Source organism: Corvus moneduloides, chromosome Z (assembly GCF_009650955.1).
Source record: "Corvus moneduloides isolate bCorMon1 chromosome Z, bCorMon1.pri, whole genome shotgun sequence".
Classification (NCBI taxonomy): Eukaryota; Metazoa; Chordata; class Aves; order Passeriformes; family Corvidae; genus Corvus; species Corvus moneduloides.
In genome coordinates, this window is record NC_045511.1 from 13,495,680 (window position 1) to 13,515,020 (window position 19,341).

Below are 19,341 nucleotides of genomic sequence, written 5' to 3' on the forward strand. Positions count from 1 at the left end.
TATATCTTTAAACTGCATTTCACCTTATGCTGTGGTTGAGTAACTGCAAACACTATTTCTGCCATATTCAGGTGCACATTATTGATGCCCTTTTAAATATGCACATTCAAAAAAAAAAACCATTTATGGCCCTCAATTAAACCTGTTGCTCTCTAATGGCATAATGTCTAGCTCCCAAATAACTTCATGGTGTTTTTATTGCTCTCATTAGCTTTACTGAAATGGAACCGAAGAATACCTTGGTAACTGAGTAATATGTCTTCCCACCTTGTCTCTGGGAGATACAGACCATTCTTAATCTTAGCTGGAAAATACTCTGTTTTGTTTCAAATTGTTTACAGAGAGATTTTGTTAGAAATAGTATGATGAAGTTAATGATTTCATAGTTACCTAATGTATAAGCAGGTTTTTTTGCTCTGGCAGATAAGTTGCCTATTGAAGTTCATCCAAATTCTTTCTTCACAGAATAGTGTGGAGTGGATGGCAGAGAGCAGGTGGTTAAACAAAGTAGAGGTCTTTTGGTAAAACATTGCACATCAGTGTGCTAGAGTCAGCTCAATCAGGTACCCCATAGCTGTGAGGCTGCTGTAGGTCTGTATCTTCAGTTTCTGACTGTAGCAAAGCTGAGCAGCTGCTCCCAGTGGGTGGGTACATGGACACAAAACCCACACAGAGGCCACGCACATCAACAAAGCCCTAACATATAGATCTACATATGTATGTGTGGATTTGTGCATAAAGAAATGGATTGCTCTAGTAACTACTTTTAGATGTTTAGCTGACCTAGTAGCTGGTCCCAGCTGTAGGGGAGCTGCATTCGAACCTGGAGGTTTGCAGTCTCTTTCTTCACTGGCTAATCCAGTGGAAAGTTCAGTGGCATCCAAAAGTATGACTCAGAGCAGTCTTCCCAGATGGGAGACAGAAATAGGGTTTAATGAGCGTACAGGTAGACTGCACAGTGATCCAGCGCACACTTCAGTCTGACAAGCCACCAGTTTATACTGAATACCTTATTCCCCTTATTTTTCATTGTTGTTTCTCCCCAGTCCACTTTGGATCTTTCCTTTTCTCCCCAAAACCTTTCCTCCCACTGCATCCCTTAATGAGTATTCTACCTCTTTCAGTCAATGAGTCACGGGGGGAAGGGCATTAGTTTGGTGGGCTACACACGAGGACAGTGGTCTGACTCTGCTTTGGTAGTTAGGTGTAGCTCATTCCCAGCACCCTATTTTCACTGATAAGGCTGCCAGAGTTCCTCCCCCAGCCCTTTCAGTTTTTATCTGATCATATCCTGGCCTATGCAGATGTTGATTAGCCTTTAATTGAGTAGCCTAGCACAGTCTACAAGTAAATTTAAACTGCATCCAAAGCTCATTGCTACAAAATTTTGTTTGAAATAGATAAAGGAAAGCAAGTACAATATTTTACCACTGTCTCTATTGTTCTCAATGTTTAAGTGTATTTACTTAGAGTGTCAGTATCTACAGTAGCTAATACAAAGAGTGACCTTTTTTCCTTTTTATGTTTTAGGAATAAAGTAGTGATACTTTTGGTAATATATTATTCCTGGATTTTTTTTTTTCAATTTATCAAGTAATCTGACATTCATGAAAGAGAGTCATAAAAAGCTTCCTCACATACATGAATCCTCTGGGTAGAAAATTCAGTTTCATACTTTATGACTATGCTATATAACAAAAATACTTAAAATTACTGCAAGAAGATAATGACTGTGGAGTTCATCTTGGTAGTTGGTAGAGATGAATGTACGTCATATTTCAAGTTCTAATGTAAATTCTAGCTTTCAGTCTCTAAAATTTTACTCTTTAGAAATTATTATTTTCTTTTCTGCAAGAGACTTCTGTAAAAATAAATCCTGAAATTATGGCTAAACATACAAACCACCAGGGAAGAAAATGGAATATTCAGGAGATATGAGACTGGTAGAGAAAGATAACTACTGTTAGCTAAATCATTGGCTTTGTTTTAGTGGGAAAACAAAGGCAGTAGCAGTGGTATAAAGAAAAGAAAAGAAAAGAAAAGAAAAGAAAAGAAAAGAAAAGAAAAGAAAAGAAAAGAAAAGAAAAGAAAAGAAAAGAAAAGAAAAGAAAAGAAAAGAAAAATTGTATAAAATTATCAGGTTTTAGCTTTTGTTACACTTCTACTATGAGTTTGTTGGTCATTCTTTATTTTTGTTCACTCTCTAAAGTAGGGATAATGGTAATTTCTTCTCTTGGCTTTTTATTTTTTTGTCAGTTTAAGTAGTGAGAGTTCTTAAGAGAATTTCAGGCTCAGTTCTGTAAAATCAATAGGAATTAAGAGCATAAATACTATGATGGAGATGTAAGGGTCTAAACTGTTTTCAAGAATCTGGGGGTTTGTGATTTTTCTTTTTCAAAATTGACTCAAGTCCTTAGACTGGGGAACATATCTCCATGGGTGAGGAAATTTGTTCCATTCATCATCACATCTTGACTGCTAATCAAAGGAAGGACTCCAAGGGTTGTTAGGAGGTGATTCGTGGAAGAGAGAAATTTAGGAAAAATATATTATAAGCCCATATATAGGCTTTTCAGATGAAATCTAAAAGGCTTTGCCACTGCTCCCATTTTATGCAACACAGAAATACGAAGCCCTTAGTCACAATAAATTAACGGGATATGTAGGTTCATAGCCAGCAGCAGGTACTAAGCTTCCTCACAAAGTACGCCACAAAACCTATGTGCTTAAAGTAGCCAGCTGGAATCAGTCACAAGAAATTCAGATCAGAGACATGCCTGAGCTCCTTATCTTCTCTGGAGCCTGTACATCACCATGAAGGCAGTACTGGGTGCCTGGGGGATTCAGAGACATCCAATTAGGGCTCTTTCAGAGAGGGAAAGCAGAGCTCTGGTCACACTGCACATCTACATCTTTTAATTTGCAGTATAATCCCAACCATCACCGTCAGTCAGAAACATATCTGGCCATGATGCTCAGGCCATGGCTGGGAGCATGTATCCAGGTTGGCATCTGTGATCTCTGTGTGGGAGGGCAGACCTCTGCCATGTCCACAGTACACAGTGAATGTTCTGGATGATCTAACAGACCGTCACATTCTTGCTTTACTGAGTTCTTTATTTGTATTTGGTTTCATATATCTGTAGTTCAACCTTTCAAATGGTAATGAACTAGGGTGCTTTGACAACTCCTTAAACTGCCTTCCCCCAGGCCTGAAAGATGAACATTGTTTATCATCATGACTAATGGAAATGTCAAACTTTTTCAGTAGAGATTGGTAAAGTACTTTTGGCTTTTTATTTCTTTAGCCACAGAAGCAGAACTTGCGTTGGACATAATGTCATTGCCAGTGGGTGATACACAGCTGTTCCTGTTCCTGCAAGCCTGAAAACATTGCAGATAGAAAATTTTTCCATCTGTGCAGAACTGAGTAAAGACTTCTCTGTCAGTCTCAAGAAATTTATCCATCTGCATAGCCAAGAAAGAAAGAAAGAAAAGAATGCAAGAACTAAAAGTCAATTAGGACAAGGACATGTTTCTCTCAACTCTGCTTCACATCACCTCATTTCAGTATTGGTGTTTAGCTTTCATCTTCATCTAGTAGCATTGTCAGCACAGTTTTCAAACCTACAATTTCATCATACTGTTAATTCTAGAGCAGCATTATTTTAGAGGAATATCTAACTCTTCTGTGCATTCTAAAACAACAGTCATAAGTTCCATTTCCATCAAGGAGCACTGTAGTCTGGCATGTGATGTGCAGCTGTTGAATACTATCTAACAGCTGTGTTAAAAGGGAGAAATTCAGCTCGAATGTCAGAATGCAATAACTCGGTTGGAATTAAATCAAACTTTCAAAAGGAGGCGTATGATCTTTTAATTAACAGTTACTCAATCCTTGGTTTTGGATGACATTCTGGCAAATCAATGTCCACTGTATCCCTTATAAAAAAGTGCATTCAGCCCTAAAAGTGAGACATTACCTCACAGCATCTTCAATAACGCTAATCACCCTTTTATGAAAACATTTTCATGTCATAGATAGGGCAGATGCACTTTAGATACAGTTATGACAAAATGGGCATTACCTTTTTATTAAGCAAGTATTTTCAAAAGAACACGACATCTCTCCAGAAGCCTTTTAAGCTCTATTTGAGTAGCAAATACCTAATAGCAAGCAACCATGGAAACTTTTTACACATTCTTATTTTCCCTCTTTTGGTGCTTATCTCCTGCTATGGTTGCAGGTGACAACCACGCTTGCATAGAGTACAAAGCCAATTCTTGAAATCACCATCATGAGACAGTCTGTGTGTCATGTTCGTAGTCGTGCTCTAAAATCTGTTTGGTTCTTTTTTCCAATATAAGTTACCAGAATTGTACACAGAGCTTAGTCTGTGTCACTGATAGGTCCATATTCTTTCCCTATGTCCCTCTTGTTCTTTTTCACTCAGACACATTACAGAAGTGGTTCACAATCATCTCATTTTCAAATGCTCCAGAAGAAAAATACTTGGGTTTAAATTCATTAATTTCTTCCTCTTGCTATTGATTTAGTTCTTTAGGTCTTCAGTTTCCAAAATCATCCCGTTTTCCTTGAAGTGTGCTCTAATAAAGATCTTTCTTGATGATGCTTCTCATCTGTTGTATTAAACAATTTCATTCTTTCAGCCACTGTAACCAGTTTCTCTTTCTGTCAATTTTTCACATAGAAAGGTACATACATAAAAGTAAAACCAAAAAATCATGGTATTAGTTCCTTATCTGTATGAGTCTTAGCTTGAAAATAACATGTTTTGCAAATGTTCCAACTATTTTTACAAGTAATAAAATATTGTAAATATTATCATATGTACAAGAAATAGTTACTGTTTGTAGTTTCATTATTTCACCTTCACCTGAGAAAAAGGTGCCTTTTTATGACCACAATCATCTGTGTTCCTCATTATATAACCCCAAGTTTTTGGCTAATTTCTGAAGTCAAACACTAATGTTTGTGCCTGTTGTTTGTTTACAGTAATAAAGATTGTGTGTGTTTACACCAAACTGGTTTATATTTAAGTGGTTCTCTCTTCACTGTCTGTATATGCACAAAATGCTCTGAGTGAGTTTAAAACTAACCCAGATGCAATTTTCCAGCCTGTAGCTCAGTCACAGGCCTGAAACATGCCTGGATATTCAGAAGTGGCGTATGGGAATGTAGCCAACTGTTGTTCTCTTCCACACTGTCCCCAGTAAACATGTTTTAGACTTAGCTGCATTAACTGACACTTGGCTTTGTGCTTGACAAACATTTGTATGATGATGGATTATAGTTTCTTGATAAAGAAAATGACTTGCATACTGAAAATTCAGTCATCTGATAAACCACAAAGGACTTTTCCTTACCAAGAACACATTTTGTTCCCATGCTGTGCTACATGGAATGGGTTGCAAGCATACAAGTACCTGTAAATGTGCTAGGGGTAGGAATGGAAAGCTGAGATAAGGAGCTCCCTATTTAGATAGTAAATTGTTCTTCTTTAGTGTCGAAGAGTGAGGTTGGCTACTGAGACTGCAGTTGTCATCTCCAAGCAGGGAGCATACTGGTGGGAGAAGCAGGAGGTTCGCTTTAAGTCATTATGTTGTTTCTTCAGGCTAAGCGAACAAGATTTAGCAGCAACAGGGACTCCAGAGCACCCCGAGTTGTAACCTGAATTCTGAGGACATCTAGTGGTGTCAGCCCACTTCAGGGACTGGGTCTTGGTCACAACTGGTGAGCTCTCGCACATCTGTATTTCAGCTGAAATTTACTACGAAATCAAATGCAGTAAAGACAATTAGTTGAATGAACTGAAAGAGTAGCATTCTTCAGCTCAAATCCTGAATTCAACATTGACCGTCCCAAATATTGAGAAGTTTTGAGACTGGATCAAAAATCATAAACTTCTAAATATGTATTGGACATTTTCTATTTGCCTGCTGTTTTCAGGACTTTCAGAGTTCAAGTATGTTGACCTCCTCTTTGCATCAGTAGGGATAAAACTATATTTTTGTTACCAAAAGGCTGCTTTCTTAGGTTAATTAATTAATCTAGAAGTTAGAACTCTAAGATAAGAACCAGGATCCCAAGGTGCCAAAGAAATATGCAAGACTTGTTAATGCTAAGAAGCTGTAATCCTAGTCCTGCTAACCATTCAAAGACCTCTGGGAAGACCTGCTTGCTTCTCTGTGATTCAGGTTTTCAGCTTCCAAAGTGGAACTGTTGGTGTTGCCTCACCTTTTTGAGAGAGAACAAGAATCAATTAACTGCAATTCAAAAAGGACTTTGATCAAGTCAAGTGATACGTATTACATGCTGAGCATTGTTACTGATTGTTGCATGATGGCGTGTTTTTCAGTGAGCCCTTGATCTGATACTTCTTCCTGAAGAGAGACGGGCATCATGAAACAGAGATTCATTTCATCAGTTCAAATTATTTTGCAGCTTGCTCTGACTACAGTAGGTCTGACAGGTAAGTACAACACTTCTTGAAACACTTGTTTTTCCTTAAGACACTTTCTTTAAAAAAGTCTGAGGCTTTACCCAATCTATCCTGACCACCACAGGAGCATGTACGTATTTAAATTTCTTTCTTCTGAAGTTTGGTATGGCAATTTTGAAAATGCCTGGAGTTCTCTTTTCTTCTTATACTATTAATTTAAGGGTTGTTTGGTGGCAATACTGAAAGGCACTTACTCCACCCCTATACTCACTTTATGCCTGTCACCTTCTTGGGAACTAGCATATGAATAGTTACACTATCTGAGATAATTACATGAAACTTTAATGTAACAAAGATAAGCTTAGGTTAAAAGGTCACATGCTTTTCATTTTAAAAATGGTCTGTATTCTTGGTATAAGTTAATGACAAGTAGTCTTAACAAGAAATATTCTTAAATGTATTTGGATTAACAGGGAATATTTGAATAATTAATTAATATATTCAGGTTGCTAGTACCCAAAAAACTCCATCCAGACCATTGACTTCCTTCTTTTTTTAATTTTCTGACCTATAATTTTCCCCAAATACGCACAAAGAATGGAATTTTAGTTCTGTTGCAAAGTTGAAGGTGAAATTTAATCTTAAAATTATCTGAAGATGAAAAAATTTCATGTTTATGGGGAAGAAGACTAAAGGTCATATATTTACTTCCCATCTCTGCAGTTTAATTTGGAGATAAAGATACAATTTTGAGTTTAGGTAAAAATTAAATTTTCTTGTTAAAAAGAGAAGCAAAATCATTCTACTAGCTGTTTTAAAAGTTTGAGGTAAAATGTACTTACTTTTCAGAGAATATTGATCCTTTTCCCAGGCAGAGTTATTTGCCCAATTCAGTTTCATGTAATTTTATTGTTTTCGAAAAAGCATTCCATGGTGGACTTATTATTCAACAATAGCATCCGAAATTATTGACCACCACTAATTTAACTAGCTGGGTTTTTGCACTTCCCTAGGACAAACGTATCCTGGAAAACCTGAGATAATAAGATGTCGTTCTCTAGAAAAGGAAACCTTTTCTTGTTGGTGGAAGCCTGGCTCAGATGGAGGACGTCCTAACAATTACACCCTGTTCTACAGCAAGGACAGGTAACAACTGGTGCATATGTATTCTGTAAGTGATCAAGTGATGATTATGACAGACCGAGAGAATGACAACACTAATTTGTAAAGTTGTTTTTATGAATCCATTTTAACCTCAGATTGACAACAAGGGCTGCATAAGATCCATGGCTTCCCTTGTTGGAAGAAAATGTGATCACTGTCAGCCCCAAATCTTCAGCCTGTCCCTCCTGAAACTCATCTACCGAAAATCCCACTTGTCTGAAGATGTGCTGGGAAAAAAGGCACATCTTTTCAGGAAGCACACAGCTTTCAGCTGAACAGGGTCTCCTCTGAGCGGTGGAGCATGAGGGCACCGTGGGGCAGCAGGTCTCCCACCATCCCAGCCATGGAGCAGGGCAGGAGGGAGACAGCCCAGCCCTGGGCATCAGTCACCTCCTTGGGGATGGGGACAGGGACATGCTGAGGCCAGGCTGGGGTGGGACATCAGCCTGGGTTGGGGGTGTCTTGAGGAGCCTGGGTCTGGGAAGGACAGGGCTCTATGGAGCTGGAGACCAGCTGAACTGGTGACTTGGGAGCCAGGTAGAACATGGAGGGGCTGGGCAGGGGCAGTGAGGGCTGGTGGGGCCCTTGGGGCCGTGCCAAGGAGCTTGTCCACTACCATGCACACCAAAATCCCCATCTGGACTGTAGTCATTGTTCCGCCTTTTGGTTTTGTGGTCAATGGTTCCCAAAACAGAGTGAAATCAGACATGGGTATAGCATCTCAAAAGTTAGTATTTTGGTAAGTACTGTGACTGCCTCATTGTGTTCAGGAATAAAGTGCGTATATGTTTGGCAACTTTAATTAACTTGTCCATCTTTGTATAACTGAACTTTCTTCCTAAAAACAAAAGGCCTTTCAACAGGCACAAGTAAGCAGAGAGGCTCAGGCACTAAATTTTCTTTTAATAAATCCAGTGAGATTCAGAACAGGCAAGGTAAAGCCTCAGACATCCCTGCTGAAACTAAATATTCCAAATCACTGAGCAGAAAAAGGTGCAGACTTTAATGAAGTTGCCCCACTCAACAGTGATTTGAGAGCTTTGATTTTATGAAAGCCCAGATGTTTCAGTCTTTATCAAAAAGTTTAATTAACATTTTAATTCATACCTGTCACTGCCCAGAGCAGTCCTGCTTAGGGAAAGATAGGGGTCCTTATCCATTTCATTAAATCTGCTGAACCCAGGCTCTGCCAAGCACTTTAGACAATGGCCATGACTATGTTTCTAGGCTCATTGTCTCTTAGGTACAGTCCCCTTCTCCCATCTTTTCTTTGTCAACTGTGACAAAACTGCCTGGAAACTAAGAAACCTTATTACTGATGATGCATAGAGCATAACTGTGGGACTAAAGTGCATTCTTGCACATGAGCTGATGCTTTGGGTTTGTATAGTTCTTCACACCTGGGGTAGGCTGTGAGTACATCACCCAGGCCAGCTTTGACTACAAAACAATCCCCTCTCCTAAAGAAGCCAGAGACCCATATAAAGGCAATAAGTAATCAACTGTGAAGTAAATTTTTTTTTTTCGAGATAGTTGTGTTGATGATCATGTTAGATAAATTGACATCAGGAAGGTCATGGAACAGATTGCCTTGAGTGCAACCACAAAGCACATACAGGAGGGATCAGGCCCAGCTACATGGCTTTCAGAAAGGAAGGCTGCTGCCTGATCTCCTTTTATGACCAGGTGACCCAGTCAGGAGAGGCTGTGGATGTAATCTGCCTGAACTTCAGCAAATCCTTTGATAATGTCTCCCACAGCATTCTCTTGGAAAAGGTGACAGCCCACAGCTTGGACAGGAGCACTCTTTGCTGTGTTAAGAACTGACTGATGACTGGGTGTCCTGGGTTGCAGTGTATTCTTTTACCGTCCTCATGAGCTGTTGAAACCAGATGGGGCAGTGTTTCCTTGCCTCTTCCCTCCGGACTCTCTTTCTGTTAATGGCCCATCAATGCCTTGCCCCATGACTCAGAGATAACTCCCTCCGGATCATCTTCTGTTAATGAGCCCATCAATGCCTGGCCTCATGACTCATCATCCCATTGTGAGATGCTCCACACAGAAGGAAGAACCAAGCATTCCATCCTGGATATAATCTGAGATTCCAAACACCACAGACACCCTTTCCACTGGATTCCCAGAGGACAGGAGCTACACAGCACCACTGGACCTTCCAAGGAAGAGCAGACCCTTCTACAGGATCACTGCTTCAACAGAACCACATCCACCACTTCAGGAGGAGTGCAGCCACCATCTTATCGGACTGCTACTGCCACCCTGACTAACAGGGTGTCAGGTTGTATCCTGACTCTGTCAGTCTGAACCAGTGTTTTCTGCCTTTTTTTTGATTTCCCTATTAAATTGTTATTCTGACTTGGTGCCTCCCAATGGTTTGTTTTCAAACTAGTACACTGGACCTAGGGAGTGGTGGGAATGGAGTTACATCCAGCTGCAGCTGGTCACTAGTGGTGTCCTCCATGGATCAGTGTTGGGGTCAGTCCTGTTTAATATCTTTATTGGTGATCTGGATGAGAGAATTGAGAGGACCCTCAGTCAGTTTGCAGATGGCACCAAGCTGGGCAGGAGTGTTGATCTGCTGGAGGGCAGGAAGGCTCTGCAGAGGGATCTGGACTGGCTGCATTGATGGGCTGAGGCCAATTGTGTGAGGTTCAACCAGGCCAAGTTCCAGGTCCTGTCCTTGGTTACAAAAACCTCATGCAGCTCCAGCCTGGGGCAGAGTGGCTGGAATGTGGCTCAGCGGAAAGGGACCTGGGGGTGAACATGAGCCAGTGTGTACCCAGGTGACCAAGAAGGCTAATAGCATCCAGCCTGTATCAGCAGTAGCGTGGCCAGCAGGACCAGAGCAGTGGTAGTCCCCCTGTACTCAGCACTGGTGAAGCCACACCTTGAGCTCTGCATTCAGTTCTGGGTCCCTGACTACAAGAAGGGCACTGAGGTGCTGGAGTGACTCCAAGGAAGGGCAAGGGAGCTGGGGAAGGGTCTGGAGCACAAGTCCTGGGAGGATCAGCTGAGGGAGCTGGGGGTGTTTAACCTGGAGAAAAAGAGGCTCGGGGGGGCAACTTGTCACTCCACAACTTCCTGAAAGGAGGCTGTACTCATATGTGGGTCAGTCTCTTCTCTCAGGGCATACTGATAGGACAAGAGGAAACGCCCTCAAACTGCACCAGAGGTGGTTCAGGTTGGACCTCAGGAAGAATTTCTTCACTGAAAGGGTGGGTAAGCACTGGAATGGGCTGCCCAGGGAGGTGGTGGAGTCACCATTCCTGGAGGTGTTCAAGAAATGCCTGGATGTGGCAATTGGTGCCATGGTCTGGCATGGTGGTCAAAGCTTGACTTGACAACCTTAGAGGTCTTTTGCAACCTAAATGGTTCTCTGATCTTTCTGAGAACAAACTAATTCAACAATAAAAGAGATCTCTGCCATAGGGCCCATCAGTTTAATTTCCAGGGCTATTATGCAAAGAAGATATTTAGCAACTTATTGAAGTAAATTTTTCATTTCCCTTTTACTTGCTTATAAATATTGTTAAAATTTCTTTGTTCTGTCTCTGGAACTTTGTTTCTATTCTTTTGTTGCTTTATTCCTATGTATAAAAAAAAGGGGGTGAAAGCATTCATCAAAACAATTGCTGTAAAAATATCAATGAAGTGTTTATGGTAATAGCATTTGACACATACCAAAATGTTTCCAAGGGATTATAGATAGTATCATGTAAGATTATAGATATGATTATGTATTTTATATATGTAATTTAAGTTTATATATAAACATTTCAGATTTCTCCTGAACCTAGGCCATTTCTAGAATGTTATCTGCTTTGCTTCATTTCCTAAACTTTTAACTTTTAAATCATTTTATTTCAGTGAAGAAAAAGTCTATGAATGTCCAGACTACCTAACATCAGGTCCAAATTCCTGCTACTTCGATAAAAACCACACTAATCCCTGGACAACATATATTATCACTGTAATGGCAACAAATGAGATTGGAAGTAACAGCTCAGATCCTCAGCATGTGGATGTAACTTCCATAGGTAAAAATAAAAGAATGAAATGGAAAACAAACTAGTTGGAGATATATGCAGTTTTGAATCCCAGAACAGGTAGTGGTGAAAGATTTCTTTCCTTATGATGTGAAACTTGCTATTGAGAACTGTTAATTTACAGATGATCTAAAATATGCACATTAAATATATGTGAAAACTACATTTTAATTATAAGTAACTACATACTTGATTGTATGAATTTCATGTATGATTATGTATAAGTTTTAACTTCAGATGAAAATTTTGCTTCAGTTTCTAGTAGTCGGCAATATTTTAATTAGACTCAGTGTAGATTATAAAATTTTCAAATTAAGTCAATCTACATAATATTTCAAATGTAAAAATCATTCTGACTGCTGGCATTGCAGACTTGAAAGGGTAAAAATAACTGCCTGAGCATTATACAGGCTTTTAGTATTTTAGTAGTATTTTATATTCCTGACTCCATTCTACTTTCTGCACGCACATAATATACCCATTTTAATTATAATGTACTTAGTTGTTCTAGCTGTGAAATAGCTGACATTTTAATTTTGCAAGAATGGCCTTATGAAATTATGGTTTGTATTTTCTTAGCCTGACAAATTCAGAGTAAAGTTTAAGATCTGTTGATACTGTTGGAAATCAGTAGCTAGTTAAACTCATTAAGGAGAAAAGAAAAATACAAGACTTCTTTATTATTCTTTTACAGAAGTGCTGAATTATCTGAAATTGATGTGATGACATACAAAACAACAAAGGAGGTGTCTTTTCTGGGAGAAAATTAAGTCATTAACAACATACTTTTCATTCACTTATACAGTTCAGCCAGATGCTCCTGTGAACCTCTCTCTAGAAACAAACACATCTGCTAACATGTCATACCTTTGGGCAAAATGGTCTCCACCCCCATTAGCTGATGCCAGCTCTAATTCACATGAATATCACTATGAGCTACGACTAAAGCCTGAGGAAAAGGAAGAGTGGGAGGTAAGGGAAAAATATATTCATTTTATAAATGCACTATTCAGTGAAATCTCATCTCAATTTAATTGGTCCTATAAAAATGTTAGTTTGTGTAAGAGTAGAAAAATTAACATAACCAAATCTGATTTAAGAAAGAAAAGTAATGGAGTGGTCTGTAGAGACTGTGAAATTCAGCATATTTACATAATCATCCTAATATCGTATATGACAAAACCCAGTTATTGTCATCTTCTTCAACATGATCAGTTAGAGGCAACCTGCCCCTCAGAAATTTTGTTGTGTCCTACTCACACACGCCGTTTCCATTGACATTCCCCACCTGTTGCCATATTTCTAGGAGTCAGCTACAGTACTGCCACAGCTGAGTTTTCAGGACAAAAGATCATTCTTAAAGTTAAGTCATGTGTCCTCAATGCTGCCTAGTTTGTTGATGCCTTAATGATGGAGAAAGCTATGCATTTTGAAATAGTTCTGAGGAGAAATTGGGAAGGTCTGAGAAAGGCACCTAAAGCCACAGAGAAGAATTTCACAGGGGGTTTGTATGCTGGCTGGACTACCTATAACTTTGCTTGCATTGTGGATCTGACAGAGTAGTAGGAAGTCTTCAGTTCATATGTTCTTGAGCATCAGAATCAGCAGTGATTTTTTTCTGCTAAATCACTACTTTTGCTTCTTTGTGATCCATATCGTACCAATACCCAACTTAAATTCCTGACTTTCAGAATTCAGTAACTAATTCACGCCTATTCATTTTTGGTTTGTTTGTTAAATTTGTCCAATTCTTTATTATTTCCCAGTCCATTTTCTTTTCCAGACAGTATCTGTAGGAATGCAGACACACTATGAGGTGACCAGCCTGCAGGCTGGGGAAAAGTATGTTGTTCAGGTGCGTTGCATGTTAGACCTTGGAAAATGGAGCGAATGGAGCTTGGAAAGAAGCATTCAGATCCCCAAAGGTTAGTGGATGATTGCTGCTCTGTAAACTGCTTTTAAATTGTAGCAGGTTCAATGCTGTGAAGGTGCCTAAATGCCAGTCCTGAAAACATGGCCTCCCACACAGATACTTTGCGGTGCTCAGTGCTTTTTACCATACTTTCTGTGTACTTGCTTTGTTAGTCTTGTTGATCTGCTCAGGATCCTCTGCTGAAACTGGCTATGACAAATAAGGTGGGATTTACTAAGAATATCAGATTTTCTGATACAGGCATGCCTAAATAATTTATTGTCCCTGTCCCTTTATTTAAAAATCATGTTGATTTTATCTGTAGCTATAAATATCAGGTAATATTTTTTGTATGAGGGCCTGGACTGAAAGCACGGATGTATCTAACAGAGCATGGCACTTACAGATGCTATCAAATGGAAGTCACTATCTGTGTTTTCTTGGATTTGAGTAGACACACTAAATATGTATGATATCATGTCTTGTTTCCAGACACTTTAGCCAAGTTGTCTCAAATCTCCTTCTTCTGTTACTAGTTGTATTATTCATTATTTGATGTGGAGATTGCTGAAGTACTGAAAAAATAGAAAAGAAAAATTAAATATCCCATTTTCAGATCTGCCTTAGGCACTTAGGAATTTGGAAAATCAATGTGTCTGCTCTACATAGTAGAAAATACATATTATTGATGTAATATATTTTTGCCACAAATACATAACTGCTAAAGTTTCAATCACTTCAGGGTTTTGACTAGCATCATCCTATTCAAAATTTGAACATTTTTCTCCGCCCAACTCTTAAGAGATGTACTTGAAACTATAAAAACTTTCTCAGGAGCAATCATGCAAGTAGCCTGAGTACTGAACATAATAACACTACAGTGAAATATGAGAGCCGCTGCTTTGTGTATTTGGAGTACTTCAGAAGAAAATTCCTGGCAAGAACACAAACAAATAGACAAACGTTTACATTCTTCATTTTTTTTACCTGAAAGCAAAGCAAATGACAGCGTACCTTTCAAACAATCAGAATCATCTCAAAACACACCTTCTGAAGAAAAAAAAATTGTTTGTGTATGTAGTGGTTTAAGCCCAGCTGGCAACAAGCCATCACACATCTGCTCACTTATATGTGACCATGGTGGAATGAGGGGAAGAATCAAAGTTAAGATCTAAGGGATAAGAACAGTTTAATAATTGAAACTAAGTAAAATATAATAATAATAATAATAGTAGTAGTAGATAATGATGATGATGATAATAAAAAGAAAAAAAAATTATGGACAATACAATTGCTCACCCACTGCTGATCAATGCCAGACCCCGTTTCTGAATCCTGATGGGTGGTGGTTCCAGGCAACTCCCAAATTTGTATACTGGAAATGATGTTCTATGGTGTGGAGTATCCCTTTGGTCAGGTCACCTGTCCTTGCTATATTCATTCCCAGCCTGTTTTTTCTGTTTTGTACCTCTTCACTGGCAGAGCAGGAGACACAAAAAGGTCCTTAGTTTAGGATAAACATGACTTAGCGACAAAATATCCCTGTATTATGAAAATTACTCTCATACTGTATCCAAACCACAGCACTATACCAGCTACTGGGAAGAAATTAACCCTATCCCAGCTGAAACCAGGACAGCATAGAAAATAGATTGGATAGTAGAGCATATTTTAAATAATTTTATAGAGCCTGCCATGACAGTATTTCAACATTCCTTATGAGATTTTGGGGCTGAAGAAAGCTACAGGCAGAAAGCTAAAACAGTTCTTCAATGTGGCTGCAGCGAGAGAGTTCTGAATCCAGGTGAAAGTAGCAAGTTGTTGCCCTAACCAGTGAACAGGGCCTCCTTTCCTGTGCTACTAGGAAGCAAAACTTCTTTATTCGTATTTTCCTGTTCTCTGCTTGACATTGTTTTACAAATTCAAGATGGACCTAATGGATTAAACTTACTAATTAGTTCATTTCTTTATCTCTTACAGAACGGTTACCTCCTGAAAAGCCTACGATAATAAAGTGCCGTTCTCCTGAAAAAGAAACATTTACTTGTTGGTGGAAACCTGCTTCAGATGGAGGGCTCTCTACTAACCACACTTTGCTTTACAGCAAAGAGGGGTAATAAGCTCTGTGTAGTTATTCAGTGTTTTGTTTGAAGGACCTGAAAAATCAATCCTCATTGGTTTCTTATTTAGGGAGACACCATTTTCTGTAGTCCATGCTTTTGTCCAGTGGCATATTCTGCCATCACAATAAAGCAACAACATATTTAAGATTGAAATCTTAAATCTTGATCTCTTTATAATGTCAGGTGAATTATTGTGAATTCTGTCTTGGAAGTTGCCTTTGCTCAGCAGCTGCACGTTAGTAAGCAATACAAATGCACAGTCCTATAACTCTTCAACCCTGCAGTCTTAGAAATAAAACTTTCCAAAATGACCAGATACTAAAACTTTTATCTTCCAATAAGGCTTATTTTGCACTAGTATTCATGGGCCATGAATGCCTCCTGGTTTATGTAGTAATCTTTCTTTGGAACTCAGATCAAGTGCTAAACATTAATTTTAAAGAAAGAGTCAATATATTTTTTTTAGGTCCTGTGAAACTTTTTTGTTTCTTTTTGGTTCACCTAGTACTGCTCAATCTTGCAATAACCTAACTAGATGCTAAACTCTGTAACTGTCAGCTGAGAGCCCACTTTTAGTGGAAAAAGACAGATACTGCTCCAGCCAGGTATGGCAGAGTAAGAGGTCCACATCTACAGCTGTCTCTTTTGTTACTGTGCATCTAAGAGGAGCATGGAAACAAATACTACATACTCAGCTTTCTCTCCTACCCCTCCTCTGACTTCGGGAAGCTTGAGTACGGATGTGAAGGAGGGTACAAAGTAGAGGTTTCTTTGATGAACAAGAGGTGAAAGATCAAATACATTCTGAAAGCGTATTAATGTAATATGCAGAACTCCTGTAAGTGTGGTATGGACACTGGAAATAGATAATTTTTAATAGATGGGTTAGAAGGTTTCAGCAATCACTTCTACTCAGTCTCTGGAACATGTAAGGGCTCTGGGCTATGCAGTGCACAGTGGCTTTCAGAGAAGTAAGGGTTGTGCTGTACTAGCCCACAGCTGTATCTACAACCGCCTAAATTCTTCAGGCTTCATGGTGTTTACTTCATGGGGAAAATGTTTAGTATAGCCTCTGGAACTGTCCAATGACTCTTTAGTCTGGAAGCAGTTTTCTAATTTTCTTCACATTTCCAGGTGTGAAAAGTCAGATCCCGGCCTAAATAATGCTGAAGTACTAGGAACCAAAATCAGGTGTTCCAGTCTGTGTAACCTAATCACTGGGATTCTTTCATTTCAGAGAAGAAAAAGTTTATGAATGTCCAGATTACAAAACTGCAGGCCCCAATTCATGCTACTTCGATAAAAAGCACACCTCTTTCTGGACCATATACAATATTACTGTGAGGGCAACTAATGAAATGGGAAGTAATGTCTCTGATCCTCATTATGTGGATGTGACTTACATAGGTAAGAGTTAAAAAGTAGTTTCTGTGGAACCAAATATTTCAGAGTCATGGGTTTTAACACAAGAATTTTAATTCCAGCTCTCCTCCTATATAGTATTATATCCAAGTTAAAAACTTGTACAAATAAGGTATTCCTTCTTGTAATAACAAACCAATATTCATCCCTTTACCATCTTATTTTCAGAAGAAGCCAAAAATGCTAAAAGCTTTAAAATCATGTTCAGATAACCATTTATTGGTTTTCCATATTTCTTGTAGTCAAACCCTAAGAAACATCATCCAGCTAAAATCTTTTTTCCACTGTACAAGCAACTGAAATCAATTTGATCTTTTAATTAATAATACTTAAATATGATTACCTAAAAGTAGTTTCCAGACCAAAGAGAAGCTGCATTAGTGCTTTTAATAGCAGTGTACTGATAATCTCTTTATCAGACCTTTTCTACAGAGTGACTGTGGACAAGTAATTAGGGTTTTATCTAAGGGAACGGAACATTATCTGTGATAACAATTTTGTTGTCAAGGATCTGACTACCAGGAGTCTGGCAACTGGAAAAGGGCTGCTGAAGAAATGGCTTTGTATTATACGTCCATGCCATGACCTGATGAATCTTTGATCAGACAGTGGTAAAATGCATGCATAATATGCAGAAGCTCTGACTGTAGCAGAAACCTGTGTTCCATTTTGGTTTCTTTTTGATATATAGACAGAGCTTAATTATTGCTGTTTTGGTTTACTTTTAAATATCCTTACATATGAGTGTAAGGATCATGCTGTTGTGTTTTCTGAATATGAAAGATGGAGGGAGCAATTTTCATTAGCTACATCCATGTTTTCAGTGTTCTTCAATGTTCCTAAGTATTTATGCCAAGCTTTGATAAGATTATAGTAGAACGCAACTTTCAAAACACAATATTAAAGATGTTAACTTTGAAATATAGTTGTGGGGAAATGATTTTGAAAGGGTACAGGTAAGTCACCATTTCACAATTACATGGCATCCAAAATCACAGAAGACTTTTCAAAAATAGACTTCTAATATTTGATTCAATTTCCTACACCAATAAATGGTAATGTAAGAAAAAATGTAAGAAAAAATATTTTTGATGATAAATGATTAAGGCAAATCTCAACATGAATTCAATATATTTACTACTATTCAGGGTTTTTTAAAAATTCATAGATCCATACTTGTTTTATCTAAAAACTCTTGGTTTCTATATTCTTGCACCAGTTCTAAATTATTAGACACAATGGAGATGGCAACCCTTCCCTCACATAATTTTATATTTCTTCCTAAGATGCAAGGAAAAAATCACTTAGATTCTTATTGACAGTTCTTTTATTTCAACAGTACAGCCAGATCCTCCTGTGAATATAACCCTGGAATTAAAAAAGTCAATAAAGAGAAAACCGTATCTGGTCCTGACATGGTCTCCACCCCCGCTAGCTGATGTCAGGTCTGGGTGGCTTACCCTTGAATATGAATTGCGACTGAAGCCTGAAGAAGGAGAGGAATGGGAGGTAAGGATGTTGCAAGTTTTGTTAGATAGAATTTTCTGACCAGCTATATTTGGCCAGCCAAGTCCCATGCCTGAATGTAATGAAGCGGACATACTAAATAGTTCATCATTTTTCAAAAGTGCTTGTGTGACCTATGATTTCCTGCTGAGAACACTGGTATCTCAGATGCTGTTGTACAATAGCAGGTGATAAAGTACTTGTTTTTAATTGTGGTCATTATTTATTAATCATATTGGTATTGTAGTTTAAGTTGTTCATTCTCACTTAGGTTTCTTTTGTGATAATTTGTTCTTAACCCCAAGCACTTCTTGGATAACCGATAGCTCAGTGACATTACATAAAATAATTTAAATTTATATAAATAACCATTAGGTTGTAATTGTAGTGGCCACACAACAGTAATAATTTTCTATAGCCAGGATCTACAACTCGAACAACTGAGAGGCAAATTAAAGACTCCAGCTATTGGTATTTGACTCCATCCCCTTCTTGTCTGCAATACTTCCAAACCACCTTTGTGTTTCCTCCTTCCTTCCTCCTCCCATGGCACCTCACAGCCCTCTGACCATTGCAAGATCTACTTTTTACTACCCTATGCATTTCCACCACTCCACATTCCCTCCTTCTACCCACGTTTTCTTTCTCCATCTCTGTTTCTTGCCTCCTCCTCTTCCTGAACCATC

General features: G+C 38.6%; 1 protein-coding gene across 15 annotated transcripts in view; it reads left to right on the top strand.

Moving 5' to 3' along the window:
* Positions 1–19,341, top strand: part of PRLR (prolactin receptor) — a 154,869-nt gene that overhangs the window by 124,140 nt on the left and 11,388 nt on the right. For 14 of the 15 annotated variants that reach the window (XM_032095366.1, XM_032095365.1, XM_032095368.1 and 11 more), the window contains 8 exons: positions 6,381–6,494; positions 7,478–7,610; positions 11,514–11,683; positions 12,498–12,664; positions 13,476–13,617; positions 15,585–15,717; positions 16,965–17,134; positions 18,489–18,658. In XM_032095366.1, coding sequence (XP_031951257.1) covers positions 6,425–6,494; positions 7,478–7,610; positions 11,514–11,683; positions 12,498–12,664; positions 13,476–13,617; positions 15,585–15,717; positions 16,965–17,134; positions 18,489–18,658 — 1,155 coding nt within the window. In that variant the 5' untranslated portion in view covers positions 6,381–6,424. Of the gene's footprint in view, positions 1–5,636; positions 5,756–6,380; positions 6,495–7,477; positions 7,611–11,513; positions 11,684–12,497; positions 12,665–13,475; positions 13,618–15,584; positions 15,718–16,964; positions 17,135–18,488; positions 18,659–19,341 lie in introns of all 15 variants that reach the window. The other variant, XM_032095370.1, reaches the window with a different exon arrangement.